General features: G+C 44.4%; 2 protein-coding genes across 2 annotated transcripts; both read right to left on the bottom strand.

The window, feature by feature from the left end:
• Positions 1–1,795: 1,795 nt before the first annotated feature.
• LOC101165434 (potassium channel subfamily K member 3) lies at positions 1,796–5,530 on the bottom strand. Its single transcript, XM_004082808.4, has 2 exons — positions 4,810–5,530; positions 1,796–3,045 (listed from the first exon to the last, which is right to left on the bottom strand). Exons 1-2 carry the CDS (start codon positions 5,090–5,092, stop codon positions 2,171–2,173), a joined length of 1,158 nt encoding a protein of 385 aa, XP_004082856.1. The 5' UTR covers positions 5,093–5,530; the 3' UTR covers positions 1,796–2,170.
• A 1,735-nt stretch (positions 5,531–7,265) lies between these two features.
• On the bottom strand, positions 7,266–20,530 carry LOC101158402 (ezrin). Its single transcript, XM_004082781.4, has 13 exons — positions 20,309–20,530; positions 18,764–18,847; positions 17,041–17,136; positions 15,858–16,132; positions 15,518–15,601; positions 15,139–15,285; positions 12,681–12,777; positions 12,443–12,606; positions 10,687–10,817; positions 10,190–10,350; positions 9,824–9,916; positions 7,902–8,168; positions 7,266–7,815 (listed from the first exon to the last, which is right to left on the bottom strand). Exons 1-13 carry the CDS (start codon positions 20,318–20,320, stop codon positions 7,651–7,653), a joined length of 1,776 nt encoding a protein of 591 aa, XP_004082829.1. The 5' UTR covers positions 20,321–20,530; the 3' UTR covers positions 7,266–7,650.
• Positions 20,531–22,328: the final 1,798 nt, after the last annotated feature.

The following is a 22,328-nucleotide window of genomic DNA, read 5'->3' as shown; positions in this document are numbered from 1 at the left end:
AGAACTGAACCGTTTGGAGTGGCTTCCGTTTTTGGTTCTGTTGTAACTTCTGTGGAACAGACTCCCTTTAAGATAGGATGACCAACAGAGACGAAGACATGAAGACCAGAAGACACGAGGGCACAAAGACTCTATGCCTTAGTCCCAACTGCCCTTGAGGGTGAATGGGGGCTGTTTGTGGGCAAACCTGTACTGGACACAAGTGGCCAACTGGAAATAGCAAAGTCGTAAACCACTGGGTGAGCCCATGGAGCTAAAAAGTTCATGTACATTTCATAGTGGGCACCTAAACAACATGTAAGGGTAAGCAAGGGTAAAGTAGGTGAGAGGCGTGTCGTACAGACTTTTATAACCCCCCCCAAAAACCTGTGCACTGCGCAAGGAGCACGTTAGTGGTGTTCATGTAAGAAGTGTGCATTTCATGCTTGCAGTCTTGATGTTACAAATGACAAAATTGGGCAATCAGTCGTCCTGCAGCCTCTTGCATATCACCTGCACCCCGTGTGTGCAGCGTTTGCACATGGTCAGTGAGGAGCCTGTACAACTAGACTGTGGCATAAGAACACCTGTACATCATAAGAGCGTGATACTTACATTAACCTTACACATACTTCACGATACACTTGCACAACCATGGTGCTTTTCATTTTTTACATCCCTTAAGGTGACTGCAAGAGCCTGAAGGGAACTGCTGAACACACCTGCACTCACCTTAAGATGCAGCCGCTCCTGTCTACAACCCTCCGACAACCGCAAAACCTGCAGCACCCGTATGAGTCAACCTCCGAATGTGTGCGTGTGACTTTGTGTGTCCTAAGAACACGACACGCAAAGACCAGAAGATATGACGATATGAAGACATGAATTTAAAAAGACAGAGTGACGACCAGAAGACAGGTGGACAGGAAGACAAGAGCTTTTGAAGACATGAATAGAAGACCAAACTTTGCTGCAGTCAGCGTGCCTGGAATTAGAGGATTACCTTGGGTGATTTGCTACAGTGCAAAATTTCAAACATTCTAAGCGATTTCTGACCAAAGATCTCACAGATATGGCCACACATCCAGAGATCATGTCCAGAATTGCTAAAGGACCTGGAGATGTTTCTTTTAAACAAGGTGAATCCTTTGTAGTTGAGTAGTATTTGACTCTAACCAACATCTGAGCTGATAAGGATGTATGGGAACTGATGTTGTAAGTGTTGAAGAAGCAGCTGTTGGATGATCCTTTGCAGTTAACCTCCTGGCTTCTGAACCGAGGAGAGAAACCAAAGAGCAGCTGGCTATAATGCACAGTTGTGCTGTGAACGAGTTTCCATTGTTCTGGCATCTTTTTTTCTCATTACGTCTTTCTCTGTAGATGACAAGGGTGTGGGGGTTTGGACTGTACATGAGTAATGGACTGAGTGAGTGTGACATCCCTCATAGAAAATGACTTAGTTCCAGAAGTCTCTTCAGTCGCTGCCATGTTGGAGTCAGATGACCAGTAAGCAGTGATTGGTCTGAGACGGTCTGAGTTATGTTTCCATGTCGACCACTCTGGCCAATCAGGATCGAGTTTGTTGGAAGTCTACAGCACTACCACTGGAAAGTAGGCTGGGGAGAATCTGTCAATCAAACTATTTAACGTGAGACCACATGGTTGTATTGGGGCATCTGATTGCCCGAATAACTTGAATAACCTGCAATGAAGAAAAAATACTTAAAATTAAAACAGGATAAACAAGAACATGCTAAAAAAAGGATCAGATGAACAATGGTTATTCTGACCAATAGAATGACTGTTTATTTCTCTATTGAAGTCTATGGGATTTTGGGTTCTTGGAACCAGCTTTTTCTTCCTGTTTGGAACATGAGGGGGCGGGGTCATTCAGTCCAGTTCTCATATACATTCCATGAGGGTTGGGCCAACCTCCAGTCATCTGCACCTGGGCAGATGGCACCATGTTCTATGTGAAGGACTTCATTGTAAAGAACACCTGAGAGACACTCCTGCTTGTCGCTCCAGCACACGTGTGACTCCCAGCACACGGAGCTCACAGGGAAAAAAATTGCAGGCCGCTCCATCTGACACTGAAGCATGGAGGTCAGAGATCGTAGCACCACAATCATCAGCAACGTCTTGACTCCAACCCCCCAAGGGAGGACCACAGAGCTGCTGCTCTGCAAGGCTACACGGAGCTGCGCCTCCTGAACACCCTGAACGGAGACAGAAGCTGCAGGCCTGTGGTGATGGAGCGTATGCTACTGCATTGACGTGGACCGCAGACGCAGCCTGTGGATCCGGGGTCCCCGGGGTGAGGACTGCTCCTCTGCAGGTAAGCATCCGAGAACGCCAGCTCTTGAGGGTACGCAGCCGAGCCCTGAAGCTTCTCGGTGCTCCTGTACCACAAACAGGAGCAAATAGTTTGGAAATGCAGCACCTCGGTGTAAGCACCTTTGGAATCTTTTGCCCTTGAGGTTTCCTCTGCTACAGGTGTGGAGGAAGCCGACATGGGGAGGAGATAAGCCACCTCCCCTCTGGGCTTGTTGACTGTCACCAAAGCCTTCTCCCTGGCGTCCCGCCTCTCGTCCTCTGCGTTCATGGTCAGGAAGCGAAGCACAACCAGGTTCAGGAAGGCTCCAATCACCGTCAGGCCCATGAGGATGTAGATGAAGCAGAAAGCCACGTAGCGAGGGTCATTCTGCAGGGCATCGTCCCTCTGCAGCGCTACGTAATCCCCAAACCCGATGGTGGTGAGCGTGATGAAGCAGTAGTAGAAGGCGTGGAGGAAGCTCCATCCCTCGCAGTGCGAGAAGGCTGCGGCGCCCACACACAGCGTGCTCAGGCAGAAGAAGAAGCCCACCGTCACCATGTTGGCCATGGACACCTGGGTCTGCCGCAGCCCCAGCCCCTTCTTGCTTTGGTGCAGCAGGTACCTGACCAAGGTGTTGATGCGCTCTCCCAGGCTCTGGAACATGACCAGGGTGAGCGGGATCCCCAGCAGGGCGTAGAACATACAGAACACCTTCCCCGAGTCTGTGCTGGGCGCCGCGTGGCCATAACCTGCAGGGAAGAGGGGGGGATAGCACCACCTGTGACTAAAGCATCCACACTAAAAGCAACAATCTTCTTACCTCAAATATTTATTTAATGAACAGCTGCTCTGCTCAAACCCACCAGCCCCTCCCACGCGGAAAAGCGTTTATTTTTAACTGAGGCGTTCTTTAAGGGATCCGAATGCATCACTGGCCAAACGGGGGGGAAGAACCGAAGCATGTGCTGCGTGGGACAGTTTGCACTTCCACGAGCCGCACATGCTCCGCTCGTAGAAACACGTCTATTTATGCTTTATCTGGGTATGTGTGTGTGGAGGGGGGGGGGGGGTCAATAATATTCAACGGTTTATTCTCCCATCAGGCAGAGGAACAAAAAAAAGCTACCCCCACCCCCATAGGACATTTAGTAGGGATGTAAAGGAGGAAGACATGTCTTCTATGGATCTAGTATTAAGAATGACAGCAGTATCGTTGAAAACCACACAGAGTGTTGGTTCAAAAGTATCAAATCAATCTGAAAGTACATCATCTGTTTCTGTCAGACTTTGTCTGTTTCTGTCTCTTACTGCCTTTGCCTTTTTCTGAACGTGTGATGCAAACAAAAAGACGGCCAATCACAAGCTAGCTTCTACCAAGTCGGGTCCATTCCAATTGGCTGAAGGTAAACCACAGGGAGAGATTCTTTCATATTTCACAGCACTTCAAACAATACCTGAATAAACGAAGAAGAACAAAACAGTCTAAAAGATCCCAAGAGGCAGGTTTGAAGCTGTAATGTCAAAGACGTTTTGTTTTTAATAGCTTAAAGACCCACTCTGATTATTTTGGTGCTTTTAACATGTTCTTGTAGCATTTTTCTGATGATGGAGGGCATTTAAAAAAGAAAATACGCTCAAATCGCATTTCTGAGTATTTCTTTATTAAAGTTCTTGTGAATCAGGAGCAGAAGACTAAATGCCCTTTGAAACGTAGAAAATATGCTGGAAGGTCCACAAGTTCCCTGCTCTGCTCTATTCTGATGCATCCATTTGTAGACAAATAGATCCGTGTACATCTTTGTTTTCTTCATCTGAGCTGGAATCTGGATCTAAACTGGACGGCTGGATAGCTCTAATGTTCAGAAATGGGTGACAGGAAGGGGGGCGGTCCCGCCCACAGCTCAGAAGTGAATTTCTAATGAACTCCTGCCACTCTGCAGAAACTATGTCCTAGAAAACCACACTTTTTGTGTGGCTAAAATGGCATGATCATCAGTAACAGACCACTGGGAATGCTCGGAAAATGGGACTTTAAAATAACCATTTTGGTAAAACAACTGGAGTGTAAAGTTGAATCTGTTTCGACTCCTCCACACCACAGTTGGATTAGATTCACATAGAATCACGTGAGAGGAAAACATACGAAACCAGCTTTTAGTCTAATGAGGCTCGGTCTTTCCCATAATAAATAAATATGTACAACCTGATCTGTAAACAATAAACAAACATCATCGGTACAGAAACACTTAGGGGTCTGTCTCTAAACTATTATGAATGAAATCTTTTTAAAAAGTGCATTCATCTGACTTTCAGTCTTACTGCCTCGATGCTGAGACGATAAGGAAACAGAAATATAAAACTCCGTGTCTGTCTTTTCGTAGTGTCCCTTGAACTCCTCATTTAGATGAAGTATAATCTGTCTTCCCTCATGACGAAGCGTATTTTGATCTTATTGGAGGTTTAAATGATCAGAGGGTCCTCCTGGGAGGTGTGTATGGAGTGGGGGTCCTCACCTATGGTCGTGATCACAGTGATGGCGAAGTAGAAGGATCCGGCGAACTTCCACTGGACTCCGGCTTTGTGAGGTTTGAGCTGCAGGACCACGAGCTCCAGATCCTCGAAGTTGGCTCTGGTCAGGTTGTACCTGCGCAGAAGTTCGTACTTTCTCGCCTCCAGCTTCCTGCGCTGACTTCTCTCCTGTTTGGACTCCAGAGTCTCGAAGACGGCCGCGCCGACCACCAGGTAGGTGAGGATGCTGACGATGAGGGCGAGAGTCCGGGCGTTCTGCCGCTTCATGGTGAGGAGCTGCGGCGGTGCGCGCGCTCTCCCGACGGATCCAGATCCAACTTGTGGAGAAGGAGCTGTTCTTTCAGCACCTCCCCCACACCACAGTTGGACTGCTGGAGACTATTCGGACTCATTTGTCACCGATTTAAATTTAGATTGCGCAGAAAAAGACGCGCAGGGCAATCCCACATCTGAGCAGAAGCTCCAGTCTGCGTTCATGCTGCAAACACGCAGCTCCAGACGTGAGACGTGATGGCCTCTACCATGACCAAACCTTCAGAAGCAGCAGCTTTGATTAAGGTGCTAATGCATATGTGATTTTCTAGAGAAAATACATATTTTCATTTCATCAAGTAATGCAAATATCACACAAATTCTTATATATGGAGCACTGCACAAGTCATTAAAAAACAGAACACAAATGTATGCGCACCAAATATTTACAAAATGCTGATTTATTCCCACAAAGTACCAATAAAATGGTAATTTGTGAATTTTACCTTTGTGTGCACAAATTTGTGGCCACAAAATACTAATTTGTGTGCACAAATGAGTGCTTGCCACAGTTTTGTACTATTTGGTGGTAATTTTACCTCTGTAACTGTTATAATTATACATTTGACAAAAAATTTACTAGTTGCAGTTAATTTATTAAACTCTCCTTGGTATTTCTCAGGAGGCTGCATGGTGGTGTAGTGGTTGCCTCTCTGGCTTCACAGGGAAAAGCCCCCGATTCAAATCCTTGCTGGTACCTTTTTTATGGAGTTTGCATGTTCTCTCCATGCATGTGTGGGTTTTCTCTGGACACTCCAACTTCCTCACACAGTCCAAAAACAGGCTTAATAGGTTAGACTCACTCTCATGAAATGTGTTGTTAACACGTTTCTCATGATCAAGGACATGTATAAGGAAATTTAAACTTAATATTGCTTTTCTGAGGATTTCTTTACGATTTCTTTTCAAATCGTTGTGAATCAGGAGCAGATGAAAAAATGCCATTTGAAAAAGCTTGTAGTTGTTCCATAGAAAATACACTGGGTGAGCCACAAGCTCACTACTCTGCTCCATTCTGATGCATCCACTTAGAGACAAATAGATCCGTGAACGTCTTTGTGTTCCTCATCTGAGCTGGAATCTGGATCAAAACTGTACGACAGTATGGCTCTGATATTGCTCGCCATTTTTGTTGCATGTTAGGGAGTGAGGGGCTGTAAGTTAGAGCGAGTGTAAACAAAGGGATGTCAGGTAGTGGAGAAAAAAATACTACACGCCAATAGTCCCTCCCACAGCTCAGAGGTGAATTTCTATTTTACTCCTGCCGCTCTGCAGAAACTATGTCCTGGAAAACTACAGGTTTTTGGATCATGGCTAAAAACGGCATCATCATATTTTAAAAGACCAGTTTCCAAATTGTTCTTATGTGTGCATTTGAGTGTGTGCCCCTGCAACAGACTGGTGACCCGTTCAGGGTGTACCCGCCGTCCCCCAACAGTTACTGGGTTGACTCCAGTAACCCCATAATCCTGATGGATGGATAGATGGTCTTTCTCCTCCTTATCAGAGTCATCTTATACACATTCCATCACCCAGGTACAACAGCCTCTCTGCAAAACTGATCTTGTTAACAGCCCCAAAATTAAACTCCTCATCTGAGTGACCCCTCCCCGTGGCGTTCCAAACAGGAAGTACCCGCCGGTTCCAAATAACCATTCTTGCTTTGATACCTTTTATTACCATGTTCTTGGTAATCCTAATTTCTTTCATGATATTTTTTCAAATTATAAACTGACCAATCGGATGTCTCAATGAAAAAATGGGGTCTCACATCATGCGTTTCAAAAATTTGATGGATAGATTTCATGTAGCCCACTTTCATTGGTAGGAGTGTGGTCTTCCAACAAGCTCACTCCTGATTGCTGAGAGTGGTTGCCGTAGAAACAATAACTCAGACAAGTTTGGACCAATCACTGCTTATTGATGCCCCCTGGCTCCAACACAAAAAAAGGCAACTGAATTTACTTAATTTGGTTTGAACAGGAATTAAGTCATTTTCTACGGGTGACATCACACTCACCCAGTCCAGATCTCTTACAATGTTATAGACAGAAAAATGAAGATTAGAGATAGTTTTTCTTCAGGTGAGCCCTCAAACATCTGGTTACCTTTAGTAACAGACAGTCCACAGAGAGCATTTCCAGCTTTATTCTTGTTAAATATTTCTGCTCTTCTTTCAGGGATCGTCACTCTGTCTGTAATAACTCTTTATTCCATCAGAGTTGATGTACACAAGGCTTCAAAGACATTAACCATCATCACCAGTGACCGGACAGTTTCAGGAGACATGAATCTGACTCACCCAGTGAAGTTTGAATTTGATTGTTTACAGTAATTGCTCCATAAATGCCCCCCACTCCCATTTCTAACTATTTTTTTAAACATTAGAAACACAGAAACATCCATCCTGCTCTCGTGCGCATGGACACTCCGGAGTCACATAATCATTACTTTATGTCAAATCACAGTCAGCAGGGCCGTAAATGAGGTCTGGGAGGTCTTCTTGGGGGATTCTAAAGGGCCTCAAACTCATCAATCCTCTGCTTGGTGTTGCCCATTCGGATCTGGCGGAGGGTCTTGTACTTGTCTCGGCCGGCTCGGACGTTCTCGGCGTGGAGGACGTCGTTCAGGGTCTTCTTGTTATCGTCTCGGGCCCCTGCCAGGTCTGAGCTCAGGGCCTGAGGGAATTCAGAGCAAAAAGCCAAAGCTTTAACCGATTCTGAGGAGGAGGAGTTCAGGAGCAGAGGAAGAGGTGTGGGCTCACCAGCAGCTGCTGCTGAAGGCGTTGGTTCTTCTCTGCCTCAGTGAGCCGGTCCTCCTCGCTGTGGTGGTTGTCCACGCCCTGCGTCTGCAGCTCGGCGCTGTAGGTGCTGTTCTCCTCGCTGTGCTCGCTCTCGTTGTCCGAGGAGGAGGAGGAAGAGGAAGAGGAGGAGGGGGAAGGGGACGGAGCAGGGGGGGGCGAGTTGGCAGTGGTCATCACGTTGTGGAGCTCCTCCTTTGTCTTCATTAGATTCTCTTCCACCTCCACGGCCTGAAAGGAGAGCAGAAGGAACCATGAAGGAGTCAGGCTCAGCAAACGCCTGATCACATGTGTATCTGCTGTTTTTAACATGTTCTCATGGTTTTCTTCTGATGATGGAGGACATATTTACAGAAAATCAAGCTTGAAGTTGCATTTCTGAGACTTTATTCAAATCATAGTGAGCAGAGGGGAAAAAAATACAGTTTAAAAAGATCTTCTTTGTTCCATAGAAAATATGCTGGATGGGCCAGAAGCTCACTGCTCTGCTCCATTCTGATCATCCACCTACAGACAAACTGATCCATGAACGTCTTTGTTTTCCTCGTCTGAGCTGGAATCTGGATCAGAACTGTACGGCTGGAAAGCTCCCACATTGCTCCCATTTTGATGTCACCGGTAATGTTTGGTTGGGGTGTTAGGGGCTGTAAGCTAGCAGGAGAGAGTGTAAACAGAGAGCTCTCTGTTATGGGTGACGTGAAGGGGGGTGTTGCTCCACACCAACAGTCCCGCCCACAACTGAGAATTTCTAATAAACTCCTGCTGCTCTGGAGAAACTATGTTCCAGAAAACCACACCGTTTTTTTTTGGTTTGGGCTAAAAACGTCATATTTATAATTAAAAGACACCTGGGAATGCTTTGAAAATAGATCAAAAGATGGTGGGAGTGAGACTTTGGTAAACAGAGGAACTTCTGAAACTCCCCCAGAGGCTTCTCTGATGGAAACACAAATTTGAATATACTTGAATTACTTTTAACACCTTTAATACTCTGCTCATTTCACACTGTGGGAAAACTGTTTTGTGATTTTTCTTCACACCAAACCAATTTTTTTTCTCTCCTTTAAACCTCTTAAGAGCTGGCATCCACATGTGTGGAAGTCACAGTATACCACAGGAGTTAAAGGGCTTATATCATGCTTAAATTATATCAATGCATATGATAAGATTACCTTTAGCACACTAAAGAACGATTTTAAATGAAATATTAGTTTATTTTCTGAGCTCTTTTCCAACCCAGAAGTAAGACAACCCGATCTGTGAGGCTCCGCCTTTCGCTCCTTGTGGGCGTCACCCATTTCATGACGTCATCCTAGAGTCGGCCTCGGCAGCGTGTCTGCGTTTCACTCACAAAGAAGAAACAACATCCAAACTTTTGCAAAGATGGACGTGAATTTTGTGCATTTAAAAGCGTTTTGCCGATCACTGCCTGCTCCACAGAGGAAGTGGGCGTGTGTGTTAGCCTGGGGGCGGGGCAGGCAGCACAGACTCTTCCTGGAAGGGGCGGTTCCTCCCTGTGTGACATCACAATGTGAAAACCTGGTTGTGTTTGTGGGTTGGGAGGGGCTGGTGCTCAGAGCACAGGTCTTTTTAGAAGAAAAATCAGAGACGCATGAATGGATCAAAATAACACTTTGAGATTTCTTTTCATGAGTAATGAACATTATTATACACTTAACAGCTCAAAAAGTTCGTTTTGCATGATATACACCCTTAATTCTTCCTAACTAGGGGCCTGAAACTATGAAATAAACAAAGCACATCATCTTACAGGGTTAAACATTTTTTTTTATCTTGCTGAGCCTCACTAGAGCCTCAGAGGACACAGAGAAGAGCACACCGGATTCAGATGTGATACCTGTCATTTGAAGGTGTGGCCTGCTCACCTTGCTGTGCCATGACTCCGCCTCCTCCTCCTTCATCCTCTTGGCCTCCTCCAGCAGGGCGATCTTGGCGGTGTACTCGGCCAGCTCTGCAGCCTGCAGAAGAACATAGAGTGTTGAATATTGGTTTTCCAGCAGAGCCTGAAATAATGCAGAGTCACCTGCAGGGACATCGACAGTAAAAATAAATAAATAAACCCTCTTGTGTAGGAATTCAGAAGAATGTCCTGAAATGTGCTCATTTATTTCCAATAAATTAAATTCCACGGCAGCTTCACCAACAGCCATTAAAACGTTTGGGTGTCCAGTTTTTCCCCAAAGAATTCTGGAATCAAAAATAAAAGCCCTCAAAGTCATGTCCAGGCTTACCAGCTGCTCCTGGCTCTTCTGCTGGTCCTCAGCTTGCTTGGCCAGTTCCTCCTTGGCAATTATGGCCTCCATCCTCTCTGCCTCCAGCCGGGCCGCCTCCTGCTCCACCCTCCTCCTCTCCTCCTCCAGTCTCATGGCCCGCTCCAGCTGCTCCTGAAGTTCTGGAAAAGCCCGTCAAACACGAGAGCAGAGATTCAGGATGAGAGTTCAAACACTTTCCTCTGAGATCTTCACCTGGATCTGTACAAAAGCTGCATCAGAAAAAAATGCAGAAGTTCCACAGAGAATATCTGGGTTTTAAACACATCACGCATCCATTAAACAACAAATAAATAAAGAAGAAGAAGATGAAGAATATTATGAGGAATTTCGAAAAAGAAACTTCAAAAAAACTCAATGACAACTTGAAGCTGAGCAAAATGATGATAAAGTCATCTGTGTGAAAGAAAGAACTTCACCTCCTCTGACCCCCCTCAGTCCTGAGCGCCTCTCCTCACCTCTCTCTGCTCTTTTGGTGGTCTCCTCAAACTGGGACAGCCTCGTCATCAGCTCCTGCTTCTCCCGCTCCATCTGCTGCCTCTCCCTCTCCATGGCTTCCCTCTTCCTCTTCTCGTTCTCCAGCTGATCCCTGCAGATCAGACGGAAACGGTGGATCAGGACCACCACACCCCCCCCTACCACCGTCAGACCCCTCCCACATCAGCCATTAGTTATTTTCTGTGATTTGTTTGCGTGGCGTCTGGAGATATAAAAAAATGCAGTTGTTTAAACTTTATATAAATTAGTTTTACTTTAAAAAACATAAATTATTTGTTTGTAAACGTTTTCCGCCTCATATCGATTATGATGAGAACGTGAGGCTGCAATGTGACCAGACTAGGGAGGGGAGGGTCACCTCATTGAACAACCTTCAACCAACCAAGGACACACAAATTCTTAACTCACCCTTTAGAAAAATAAGACACTGACTTACATTTAAATGTTGTTATTATGATAAATATAAACAAAATGTTGTTTTGTGGCATAAATAAAACATAAATTGAAGTAGAAAATAGTTTTTCTTTTCTAAATATGAAATAGTTAATAACTTTTGACAAAGGTTTGCACGACTTCCTTTCAAAATAAGACATCCTGTGCTACATTTCAATGTACATAATGTAAGGATTGTAATGTCAGCAGTGATTAGAAAAAGAAAAGAAAATGATGCACAGTTTAGTTCACTGTTTTTTTTGTGTTTTTTTGAACCTTTATTTACGCAGGAAATGTCCCATTGAGATTAAGAATCTCTTTTTTAAGGGAGTTCTAGCTAGGAGGAAACAATAAATTACCCAAGAATTAATTTACAATAAGGTACATCTTGGCTAGAAAACTAAAACTAAATTGCAGCCAATTAAAAGACCCTTACCATATTTTTTAGACTGTGACTTAAAATCCTCCAATTTGTTCATAAATAGATAATCTGCCTTATATGCAGGTGTGCCTCAAGTATGAACACCAGTTATGCTTATTGACCTCCAGTTGACTTTCTGTAGTCGCTCAAGAGTCAGTCAAAAATGTTTTAGTATGACTTTGACGAATTATGAAGCTACACCGCCTGAGGGATTGTTATGGGTATGGGAGCATTATGGGTAATGCAGTCAGGAGCCGTGCAGAGTGATAAGTTCTCTGCTTCAACTGTTTTTGAATGACTTTAATGAAGTTTGAGTTTTTTCCGTTTTAGGTTCGGCTTCATGCGCCTTGAATTCCAAAAATCAACAACATTTTTTGAACTTTTCTTTACTTAGAGGGCCACAATGGAGGGGAAAAGAGCCACATGTGGCTCCGGAGCCTCTGGTTGCAAAACCCTGATCTAAACTGTCAGTAAAAACTGAAAGAAAAATGTAGTTTTCATCTTTTCTCTCAAAAATTCTTATACATATTCCAGAATATTAATGTCATGAATTCTGCCTGATTTGGACACTTGTCAACATTTGTATTTAAATAAACCCAAGCTCCAAATAACCGTAAATAAAACTGAAGCTGGAGGGGCTGGATGTTTTCTGAAAAATTATAAACTTAAATCAATATTTGCTACAATCCCAGACTAATAAATTAGCCAGCCAGACGCCGCAGAAGAAACATTACAAGATGTCTTTTAAGTAAACTAAACATTTCCACTTTGCTAAAGCAAAGCTTTTTGCATCTGCTAATCTATTAGGCTTCCTCATATTTCAGCAGCATCGCTCTTCTAACACAGACAGTATAGGCTCCCACCTCTCCAGCTTCTTCTGCAGCCTCTCCTCTTTGGCCTGAGCCTTCATCTGCTGGACCTCGATGCTGTCGGGCTTGCGGCGGCGCATGTACAGGTCATGGTTGCCCATGCAGAGCTGCAAGATGCTCTTGTTGATGCGCAGACGTGGAGCGTAAAATAGGAAGTCCTAAGAGAAGCCAAGAGGTGAGACTTTTATTTTCCAGCTTTTTTGGAACCTCACAAAGTGCATGCATCACTCACTGGAGCCTTCTTATCTATCGGCTTGATGACAAACTTCTTATCACTAAAGGAAACATTTCGGATTTCGCTCCAGGGAAAGCCGATCTTCGGGGTGAGTCTGGAAGAACGAACACAGAAGAGGAAGATCAGACGAAACGGAAAGCTGAAGGTCGATGTCCAGGTGGCAGCAGGGAGGTCTGTGACCGCGGGTTTGTTCACCTACAGACTGAACAAACAGCGAAAAAAACTATGACCGTGACACACACATCACTTCATAATGATTACTAAAACATCTCATTCAAGAAACGTTGGGAACATGAACCGGTTTGACTCCTTCCAGAAGGTTCTAACAGCCACCGTCCATGTAATGAGGGGTTCTCTCCACGATAAACCGAACAAAGGTTGAAAATTATGACCATTAATGTTGACATAAAAACCCCTTTGACAGATCTGTTTTTTTCATTCTAATCATTTTTTTGTTTGTTTACCAACATTGTTTCTGTATTAAAAGGTTCTATGACCTTTGACCCCGTGACTTCAAAAGGATTAATCAGATAAAGAACATGGATCGATGGGTCCATTCTAATAACAGGAGGATTTTAACTTTGACTTGATTTTTCTAAAGAAGAACTTTGTGAGGTTTGATCATCTGACGGGTTTATGTGAGAAGGTCCAAACTTCAGACATGAAGAACCACAAAAACTCAGAAGAACTGAACCTCAGAAGCTAGAACCTCAGAAGCAGACATTCCCAGAACCACAGAACCTTAAAGCCTCTGAATGACAGAACATCAGAACCTCAGAACCCTGGAACCTCAGAATCACAGAATCTTAGAAGCACACAATCTCAGAACCACAGAACATTGGAAAATCAGAATCACATAAACTCAGAACCTTACAAAGATTTAAAAAAAAAGAAATTCTAAACCTCAGAACCTCACAGTAATAAAATCTCAGAACAACAGACTTTTAGAACCTCAGAACATTAGAACCAGAGAACTTCAAAACAACAGATCCTCAAAACCAAAGACCACAGACTTTAGTATTATAATCCTAGAAACAAAAACCATTAGAAGTTCAGCACCTCAGAGTCTCAAAACCCCTAAAATAAACTACTTTCAGAACTCCAGAACCATAGAACCTCAGACCTTAAAAGCACCTAACCTTAGAGCCACAGAAACTTAAAAGAATCTTAAAACCACAAATCCTAAAACTCAGCACAGTAAGACGTTCAGAACCACAGACATTAGGAGCTTCATAACATTGAAACCAGAGAATCTTGGTACTAAAATGACAGTCCTTCATTACTTCAGAACCTCAGAAAAACACAACTTAGAGGGCGGGACAGTGCGGTCAGGGCGCAGGTGAGGCAGTGTCATCATTCTCACCTGGCACTATGAGTTGTATAGTATAATTATGTTAACACATGGAACTGCTGACTGATAAATACTATACTATTTCACTCTGAAAATGTTTGTTCTTTTTTATAATCAAAATATCAGTAGTGTGCATATTTCCCGTTCTTTTACAGCTGTAGGCAGCGAGGCGTGGCTCGTGTTCGGTGGTGCAATCTGGGTTGAGCGCATGCCTTTTGCTAACTCAGTGGATGCTACCAATGTCACACTGTGATCTGTCCTCACTTTCCATTAAATATGTAAACTATTTCCCGTTAGTCTGTTGTTCCTCTAGCGTTCAGATCCGACATAAACCTGTGCTGAAAAAACACAAGATGAGGCTGACAGTAACTCTGCCTCCATGTAGAGGGCGCTCATGAGCTCATGTTTCATCTTTAGTGGTTGATGATAAAGTTTAATGGGACTTTGTTATTTTATGTTTTGCTCTGGGCTTCAAGCTTCAAAATGAAAGAAAAGGAGTTTCAAAATATGTCAAAAGAACTGACCATTAAAACCTAAACATCTCATAACTTCACAACCTTCAAATCACAGAACTTCATAACCACATACCTTTGTAACCTCAGGACAAAATACCTCTAGAACAGCGGATAACAGAACCTCGAAACCACAGACTTACAGACTTCAGAACTGCAAAGACTGTGAACCAACAAAAACTTATAATCCTGCATCTTACATCCCTTAGAGCCATGAAACTTCAGAACCTCAGAAACAAACATTTAAATATTTTGAACTTAAGAACCTCCAAACCACTTCACCCTCATAAACATAGAACTGCAATAGAAAACTGAAGATAATAACAAATATAAAAACTAAATAAACCACAGAACATAAGAAACATATACTTTAGAATAAAAGAACCTCAGTTCTTTTAGAAGTGTGGAAAAACAGAAACCACAGACTTTCAGGACTTTAAAATCTTTGATTTTTGATTTGAAACAACAAAACCTTAAAATCACATAACTTACACTCCATTTAAACCGTTCATTTAAGGCAGAGTAATCGGATTACTCTCCTTTTCACAGCTCATGCAGCATTTGGCAAAGACAGCGGAGTACAGATCCTCACCGGTCATCCTTTCCATAGATGTTGAGCCCCAGAGCGTCCACCCCCAGCCACAGGTCTGTGCCCTTCTTGTTCTTGATCTCAAAGTAGTTCACGCCGTACATCTCCAGGTCCTGGGCAATCTTCAGATACTCCACCATCGCCTCCTCCCTGTTGAATTCACACATGACCAAAAAACCTTCACTCCTGGAAAGGATTCTGTGATTCTGACCTGCATGTCATCATGAAATCAGTAAATCCTGACAGGACATTTCTCAAACAATCAAACAATCCCAACATTTTATTGAAAACCTCCTGATCTGTTAAGATGTGAGAGAGCAGCAGGTGAATGACGAAGAAAGAACAGCCGATCTGCTGTGAAGCAGCCCAGAGCGTCACTCACTTCAGCACAGATCTGTGCTCCTCATGCCAGACCTGAATCCTCTCCTCCCACTGCTCCTTGGACAGCTTGTGTTGTTCCAGCACTCTAGGAGAACAGACAAGCTGTCAGAAACTCCCAAACACCCCATCACATCTGACCTTCCTACAATACGGAAACTCTCACCAAGAATTCTGCTTTAACTTCTATTCAAATTCAATTCTTAAAAAGGTAAATGACCAACAGTTTTCCTTAAATAGTTCTATTGCTATGGTTTTAAAAACCATAGCAGTGAGAAAAAAAACAACAGATCAGACAGGAATCTGCTTAAGGGACTTCAACTTTAACTTCAAAGCAGCTTCACCTTTTGGGCAGCAGCCGATCGTTGGACAGGTAACCCAAGCGGTGCACCTCCTTGTTGTAGTCTCCGTACTTTGCCTGCACAGCATAGGAGGCCAGCAACACCACCGACTCCGGAGGACAGTAGATTTCCTCTGTAAGGATGGCCTCCTTCACCTGCAGGAAGAAGAGCTTCCTGGTGACGTCCTGGATCAGCTCTTCGGCCACATCCTCGGGGTAGAACTTGATCCGGAGCTTGAACTGAAGGGGGGTCTCCTTTTTCACCTCTTGCATCAGCACCTGCAAATGGGAAAGTATCGGTGATTGAAAGACCAAGACAAAGAAGGCAGTAAAAAAACTTTATTTGATCAGCCGGTTTCAAACACAGACAGACTCTAAAGCTCCACTCCAATTATCTTTGAAACTGTTTTCAAAGTGTTCCCAGTGATCTCTTAATCATGATTATGCTGTTTCTTTCCAAACACACTCACCTTTTCCTCTTTTTTTTATCTGCAGGTCAACATTCTGGTCATAGTTTCTGCAGAGCAGCAGTCGTTCATTAGTGATTCTGATTTGAGTTGTGTGGGGGACTGTTGGCGTGGAGCCAACCTGCGCCCTCTTCCCCTCAAATCATGGAGCTTGTGGCCCACCCAGCAAAATATTTTTTTCCGTCAAAAATTATTTTTTCAACAGAATTTTTCCTCTGCTTTCCTCTGATTCATATCAATTTTAATAAATAAATACTTTAATAAACATAGGAAAGCAATTTTGAGCTTAATTTTCACAATATATGTCCTCCATCATTGACAAAAAACCCACAAGAACACGTAAAAACCCCAAAAACATTCATCGGAGTGGGTCTTTATTAAATCAAACTATTTATCAGCCAACGGCAAAAATCCAGTAAAGCTAATAGCAACGTCAGGTAAAGCTGCAGAAGTCCAAGAGTGGAGCCCTGAGGAACTCCACCACTTAGAGATTCTCAGGTCACCATGGCAACAGCAAGCTTTTTTTTAAGTTTTCTCTTTAAATACAGCAGCAGTATGAGTTCAGCAAATACCAGCTGTGCAAGATAAAAAACAAAACTCCAAAACAGTTATGATGCTGAAGTTAGCTACTGATTGCAAAAACCAGGACAGATCAATTCAAATCAGTCTGAATCTACAGCAAAGGACGGATCATTCAATCACTCAAAAAAAAGAACAGACCTTTTTATCAGGATTAAGCCACGTCACCATTCCTCTGATGTCAGCAAACTGCATACCGAAGTACCACACCTCCCGCAGGCCGATGGTCCGGGCCACCTGCAGACACACAAACGCGTTACACAGACATGCAGAAGCCACTGCAGCACAGCAGGAAAAACATCACTTCAGTCGTAGGGACTGAAGCCCCCCTGTAGAGTCATGATCAGGATATTTCAAATCCCCAACAGTTCCCCGTTGGTGAAAACGATTAATCTTGTTGGATTCTGACCACACAGATGCACATTAATAACACCTCGTCGTGTCCCGCAGCAGTCCTGGACTGACAGGACCAGATTGTTTTTGCAATTCTTCTTTCTTACCGTGTTGTTAAAGGAAAATTCCATCCCTCCCACATACTCAGAAACGTACCAAACTTTTTCACGCACCTAGTACCCAGTGAAAATGGATTTTGGGTAAAGTAAAAAAGATGACATCACAGCGGAAGAAACCATCAAAAAATGAACAGGGGCCAAAAAAACTCTTTTGGGGCTCAAAGAATTTCTAAATCCACTAACAAATCCAAAATAGATGTGTCAGAAATATCCATAGGAAGTTTTAAAATAATTATGGGATGGCTACGGCATCTACGAATGGGTGGCTATTGTGTGGTAAAGTGTGAAATTTGGTGATTTTCACATTTTCCCACAATATGGGAAAAGAATTGTAGATTAGAACCCCCAACAAAATGGCGAACGCACTACATAGTGCACAATGTAGAGTAGTGAAGGAATTCGGACATAACCCAAGTCTACAACCACAACTGAACCTTCGCTGACCTTTAACCTCGGGAAAAAGAAGTTCCATTATCTCCAGGTACAATTTAAACTCGTCCAAAGGATTTCTGTCTATCTCCTCAAGCATCATTTGGAAGCTACTTGGGAAAAATGTTGGAATTCAAAGTTGTATATCTTGAAAGGCTTTAGCAGGGCGAACAAAACTGGACTTCCCCTGTAGCTCCAACATTTTTCACTGGATTATTGTGATTATGTAATACATGAATCGTTAGATCAAGTTGAATACAACAATATGACATACGATATGAACATATTAGGTATATGGGTGTGGTTAACAAAACACTTCCGTTGCCAAGGAAATCCAAAAAGTTTACTTTTGCAGATCCTTCTAAAAATTACATCGACCTGTTTATCACTCCAAGGTGACCAAAACATATAATGGTTGCTATGGAGAAAAAAACAACCGGAAGGCTGCCGTTAAAAAAAAACGTTTCTTTTTCTTTCATGAATCTGTCCCGTGCAGCTCTGACCAGGGTGGCAGGGGCAGATGGGGAGAGTGACAGCCGCTTAGCCAGTGAGGGCGGGGACAGGTGGCCAAGAGCAACGCCGCTCCTGGCTTAAATAATGTATTGTATCCTATGACCCTAAACCTGCTTCCTCTAACACTATAATGGAACAGAATGATGCTTGGCTTTCTTAATCCTCATTTGATTCTGATGCTGCTGTTTGTGCCTTTAGGAGATTTTTGCCGCTCGTTGGGCTCATTTTCTGAAATACAGGAGGTGCTGAACATCTGTGTGCACAGACTGCAGATTCCCAAAGTTTGATGCCTGCAGTGCAATAAAGTACGTCTACTCAAGTACTGAAGGAGGAACTTTTGGGTTTGTTCACACATCGGCGTTCATGTGTCACAAACAGGTGAGTTCTGTTAGGATCTGGATCCAACAGACCTGGTCAAAGAGCTGCTTCCCGGTGGTGGTGGGGTGGATGGAGAACTCCAGTTCTGCGTCCATGGTGATGACGCGAACGTTGACCTGCAGCCAGAAAAAGAAGGACAAGATGAGTGTGTTTGGGAAAAAAAAAAGTCCAGACGTCCCAATTCCGTCTCCTGCGTTTGTTTGTTGGTTTCATCTTGAAAAACAAACAGTAAAACAAAGCGACCGAAGGAGGCTTTAATCTGGGCCCATGAAGCAGATTACTCATCAACCATAATGGCTTACTATCTCCTTCGACTTTGGACTTGCACATCTGCAGATACAAACGTGAAAATAGAAACTTCTTGACAAGTTAAGTACGTGGTTTCACCATTAAGATAAACCCGTTTGATAAGAGGAGTGACTCATATGAGTGCGAGGATGCCTACAGATGGACTCAAACTCCACAAGACCCCCCCAATACCATCAGGTATAAGACAGGGGAACTGGTTTCATGAAAATCCGTCTGAATCCGTACTTGTTTCATTGTCTGCTTGTCGTGTCTTCTTACAAGTCAAATGTCAGGGTGAAGCTGAACGGAAGTGAAACATTATCCCAAGTTACATCACTGCAACAGGCTCTTCTGCTGGGGCCAAGTTTAAAAACAATATTTAATATCTGGTATACCTAAATGGGGCAAGATTTAACAAGGATTCATTTCCTTTAAATCTCATCCTTCGTTTGGGAAAACCTGCTTTTCTGTCACTATATATGTTACAATTCCTATTTCATCAACAAAAGTCCCACCTTTGATCAGATCAAATCCATTTTTAGTGAAAGCTGTATTGCTGAACCAAATATAGAAAATTTAAAAAGATCAGATTTGGTTTCAAAGCACTTGGAATCAGATGTTTGGCAGATTTCCAGCCTGTTGGGCTTTGAAGAGTCGTTTGTTGTGTAACGTCTTCACAATCAGACATCCTGCTGAGGTGTTCCTCAGGAGAAACCCTCCCTGCTAGAGGCACTACCGCTAATTTCTTTCTCATCAGTGTTGTGCTCCACTGAACCCTGAAACCCTGAGGGGTTCTGGAGAAGTTCCCCCTCCAGGGGTGGGGGTCTCACTGCATCAATGTCCTGCTTTCAATCGAACTTCCATGAAAAGCTGGTGAAACTTTGGCTGAGGACATCTGAGGAGGTTCAATTCAGGCTCAGCTGCCCTTGATTATACACTCAGATACCCCCCCACCCACCCCCCACTGGGATCTGCATGCAGGCCCGCTGGAAGCTGCGGAGCAACAGTTTCCTCCTGTCAGGAATGTGCGCGGTGTGGGTCAAACTCTACTTCTGGTTAATAAGTAAATGGCGAGAAGGACAGCGGCCTCTTGGAAACCTAGCCAGCCCCCACCCAGGGAAGAAAATCTCTGGAATAAACTCAGAAGACTTTTAAAAACAAGCTCATCCAGCCCCCCTTCAGCTGTGGCCTTTTATTCCCGTCAACACAGACAACAAAAAACCCCACAGCCCCGTGAACACACCGCACTCCCCTGAAGCAGGAAGGAGCGTTTCAACACGGCCTCCTACCATCTTGGGCATCCTGGCTGTGGTCCGCGGGGGAGCTCCAGTAGAAGAAGTGTGTCGTCAGGCAGAGCCAGGCTGCAGTGGGGGCTCCCTGCAGCACCTTGAGCTGATAAAGACCACTTGCTGTGGCTGCAGCTTCAGGGCAGGGCTGCTGTCCTTTGAACTCTGCGGCGAGCGCCCGCGCTCACGGGGGAGGATCCATTCTGGCGCTACCCTGCAGGTCCGCCTAGGTGTGAGCGCCAGCAGGACAAGACGCACAGCTCCACCCAAAGCCCGTCACCTGTCACAGCACGGCGACCTTCGATCGGAGAACATGTGGCTTTGCGAGACCGGATGTTGGATTTATGAGTCGGTGAGACTGGAGTAAGGCAAACACTATGAGAAGACCCACTATGTTAAGGAATAAAAATGTATTCCTTTAGTCAGAACTCTGGGAAATCCCAGCTCAGACTTTCAGTGAACACATTTACTCTGAAAAACCTGGACAGAGCTGCACAGTCACTGTTTGGCCTCATAACCAAACCTACTCCTGAAACAATTAGGTGATAAGCAGAGGCTCCAGCAGTTAATCAGCAACTTTTCTTCATTCACTTTTATGTCCCTTCGTTTGGAATGCAGCACAATCACCTGCAGCTTCAGATGATCCGTGTGTGTGTGCGTGTGCATGGGGGGGTTTCTGAAGTCACTAAGTAAAAATGGAAGGGCCAAAACACATTTTTTTTATCCGAATCCTTGTTGGGGTCCCGGGGCTGCTAGGGCCTGTCCTACCTGCTGTTGGGCAGAGGTGGCCTACAACCTGAACAGGTCATGTGTTTGTTGCAGGACCACACACTCACACCTGGGGGCAATTTAGAGTCACAAATGAACCTATGAATTATGCTTTTGGACTGTGGGAGGAAACTGCAGTGCCCGGAGAAATCCCACGCATGCATGAGGAGAACATGCTACCTCCCACCCTGCTGGGATTTGAACCAGAGCCTTTTCCCTGTGAGGTGAGAGTGCTTATACTCCACTACCATGCAGCCCCTTTCTCTTAAAAAATGATCTTTTCTCTTTGGTCATATTTCCACATTAAAGGTGGAACACAGGAACATTGGAAGTGTGGATATTAAACAAAACAAAAAAGGGAGAAATAAATGTTTGGTGTTGCCTTGCTCTCTCCTGTAACCGTGTGCCGGTTGGGTGGCTGCCTGGAGCGCGGGGCGGGTCTCCCTTAAGGGGGTCCTGGCCCGTACCTGGGGTTGGGGTGGGGGGATGCCCAGAATTCCTGGTGGGGTGGGGTGCTTGTCTGGGATGGTAGGCGCTCTTCGGGGGCAGGGCCCGCGTTGGGTCCTCCCGGCGCGGCGGGGGGGCTGCTCTCCTGGTTGAGCTGGAGCTGCACTCTCTGTCCCCCCATGCCTCCCTGCTCTCTGGCTCTAGGGGCCCCGTGGTAGTCCTGCTGGCCCTGGCCTGGGTGGTGGATGTGATCACCTGGGGGCGCTTGTTCTTTGCTACAACACTCTCCCTCCTTTTTACATTCCATCATCCACCCCAGCAGAACATAAACACTCACTTGAGCACAGGTGTTAGCTCACCTTTGCACTGATATTTTGCGTGATTGAATGAAATATTTCACACTAGTTGATTTGAAGGCATAAGTATGCGTGTGTGAACATTATCTGTATTGTGTACATGTTGACGTGAACATTTTTGGAGCCAACAGGCATGTTTATAACATTTGAGTGTGTGTGTGGACAGGCCCTGCCCTTATAGACTTGTAGTACATCTGAACCTCACTTTAATGATTATAAACATTAAACATCTAGCAACTTGTTGCTTTATGCCACTTCATGCCCCCCCCCTAACATCCCTCTCTCTTCTTCTCTCCTTTCCTTTTCCGTCCAACACAAACAATTTTCAAATATGATCACTGTATTTTCTGGACTATAAGCCGCTACTTTAGTCACACGCTTTCAACCCTGCAGTTTATTCAATGATGCGGCTAATTTATGCATTTTTTTGACGGCCCCTAGGGGCGCATGAG

The sequence above is a fragment of the Oryzias latipes genome, chromosome 22 (assembly GCF_002234675.1).
Source record: "Oryzias latipes chromosome 22, ASM223467v1".
NCBI lineage: Eukaryota > Metazoa > Chordata > Actinopteri > Beloniformes > Adrianichthyidae > Oryzias > Oryzias latipes.
Note: the sequence above shows the minus strand (reverse complement) of the source record. Positions and strands in the feature narration are given on the sequence as shown.

Coding starts and splice junctions, on each gene's coding strand:
- LOC101165434 (XM_004082808.4), bottom strand. CDS start 5,092: ATGAAGCGGCAGAACGCCCGGACTCTCGCCCTCATCGTCAGCATCCTC. Junction 3,046..4,809: donor CACTGTGATCACGACCATAG/GTGAGGACCCCC, acceptor TCTTCCCTGCAG/GTTATGGCCACGCGGCGCCC.
- LOC101158402 (XM_004082781.4), bottom strand. Junction 15,602..15,857: donor GATCGGCTGCTGCCCAAAAG/GTGAAGCTGCTT, acceptor CTGTTCTCCTAG/AGTGCTGGAACAACACAAGC. Junction 12,778..15,138: donor ATCTATGGAAAGGATGACCG/GTGAGGATCTGT, acceptor TCGTTCTTCCAG/ACTCACCCCGAAGATCGGCT.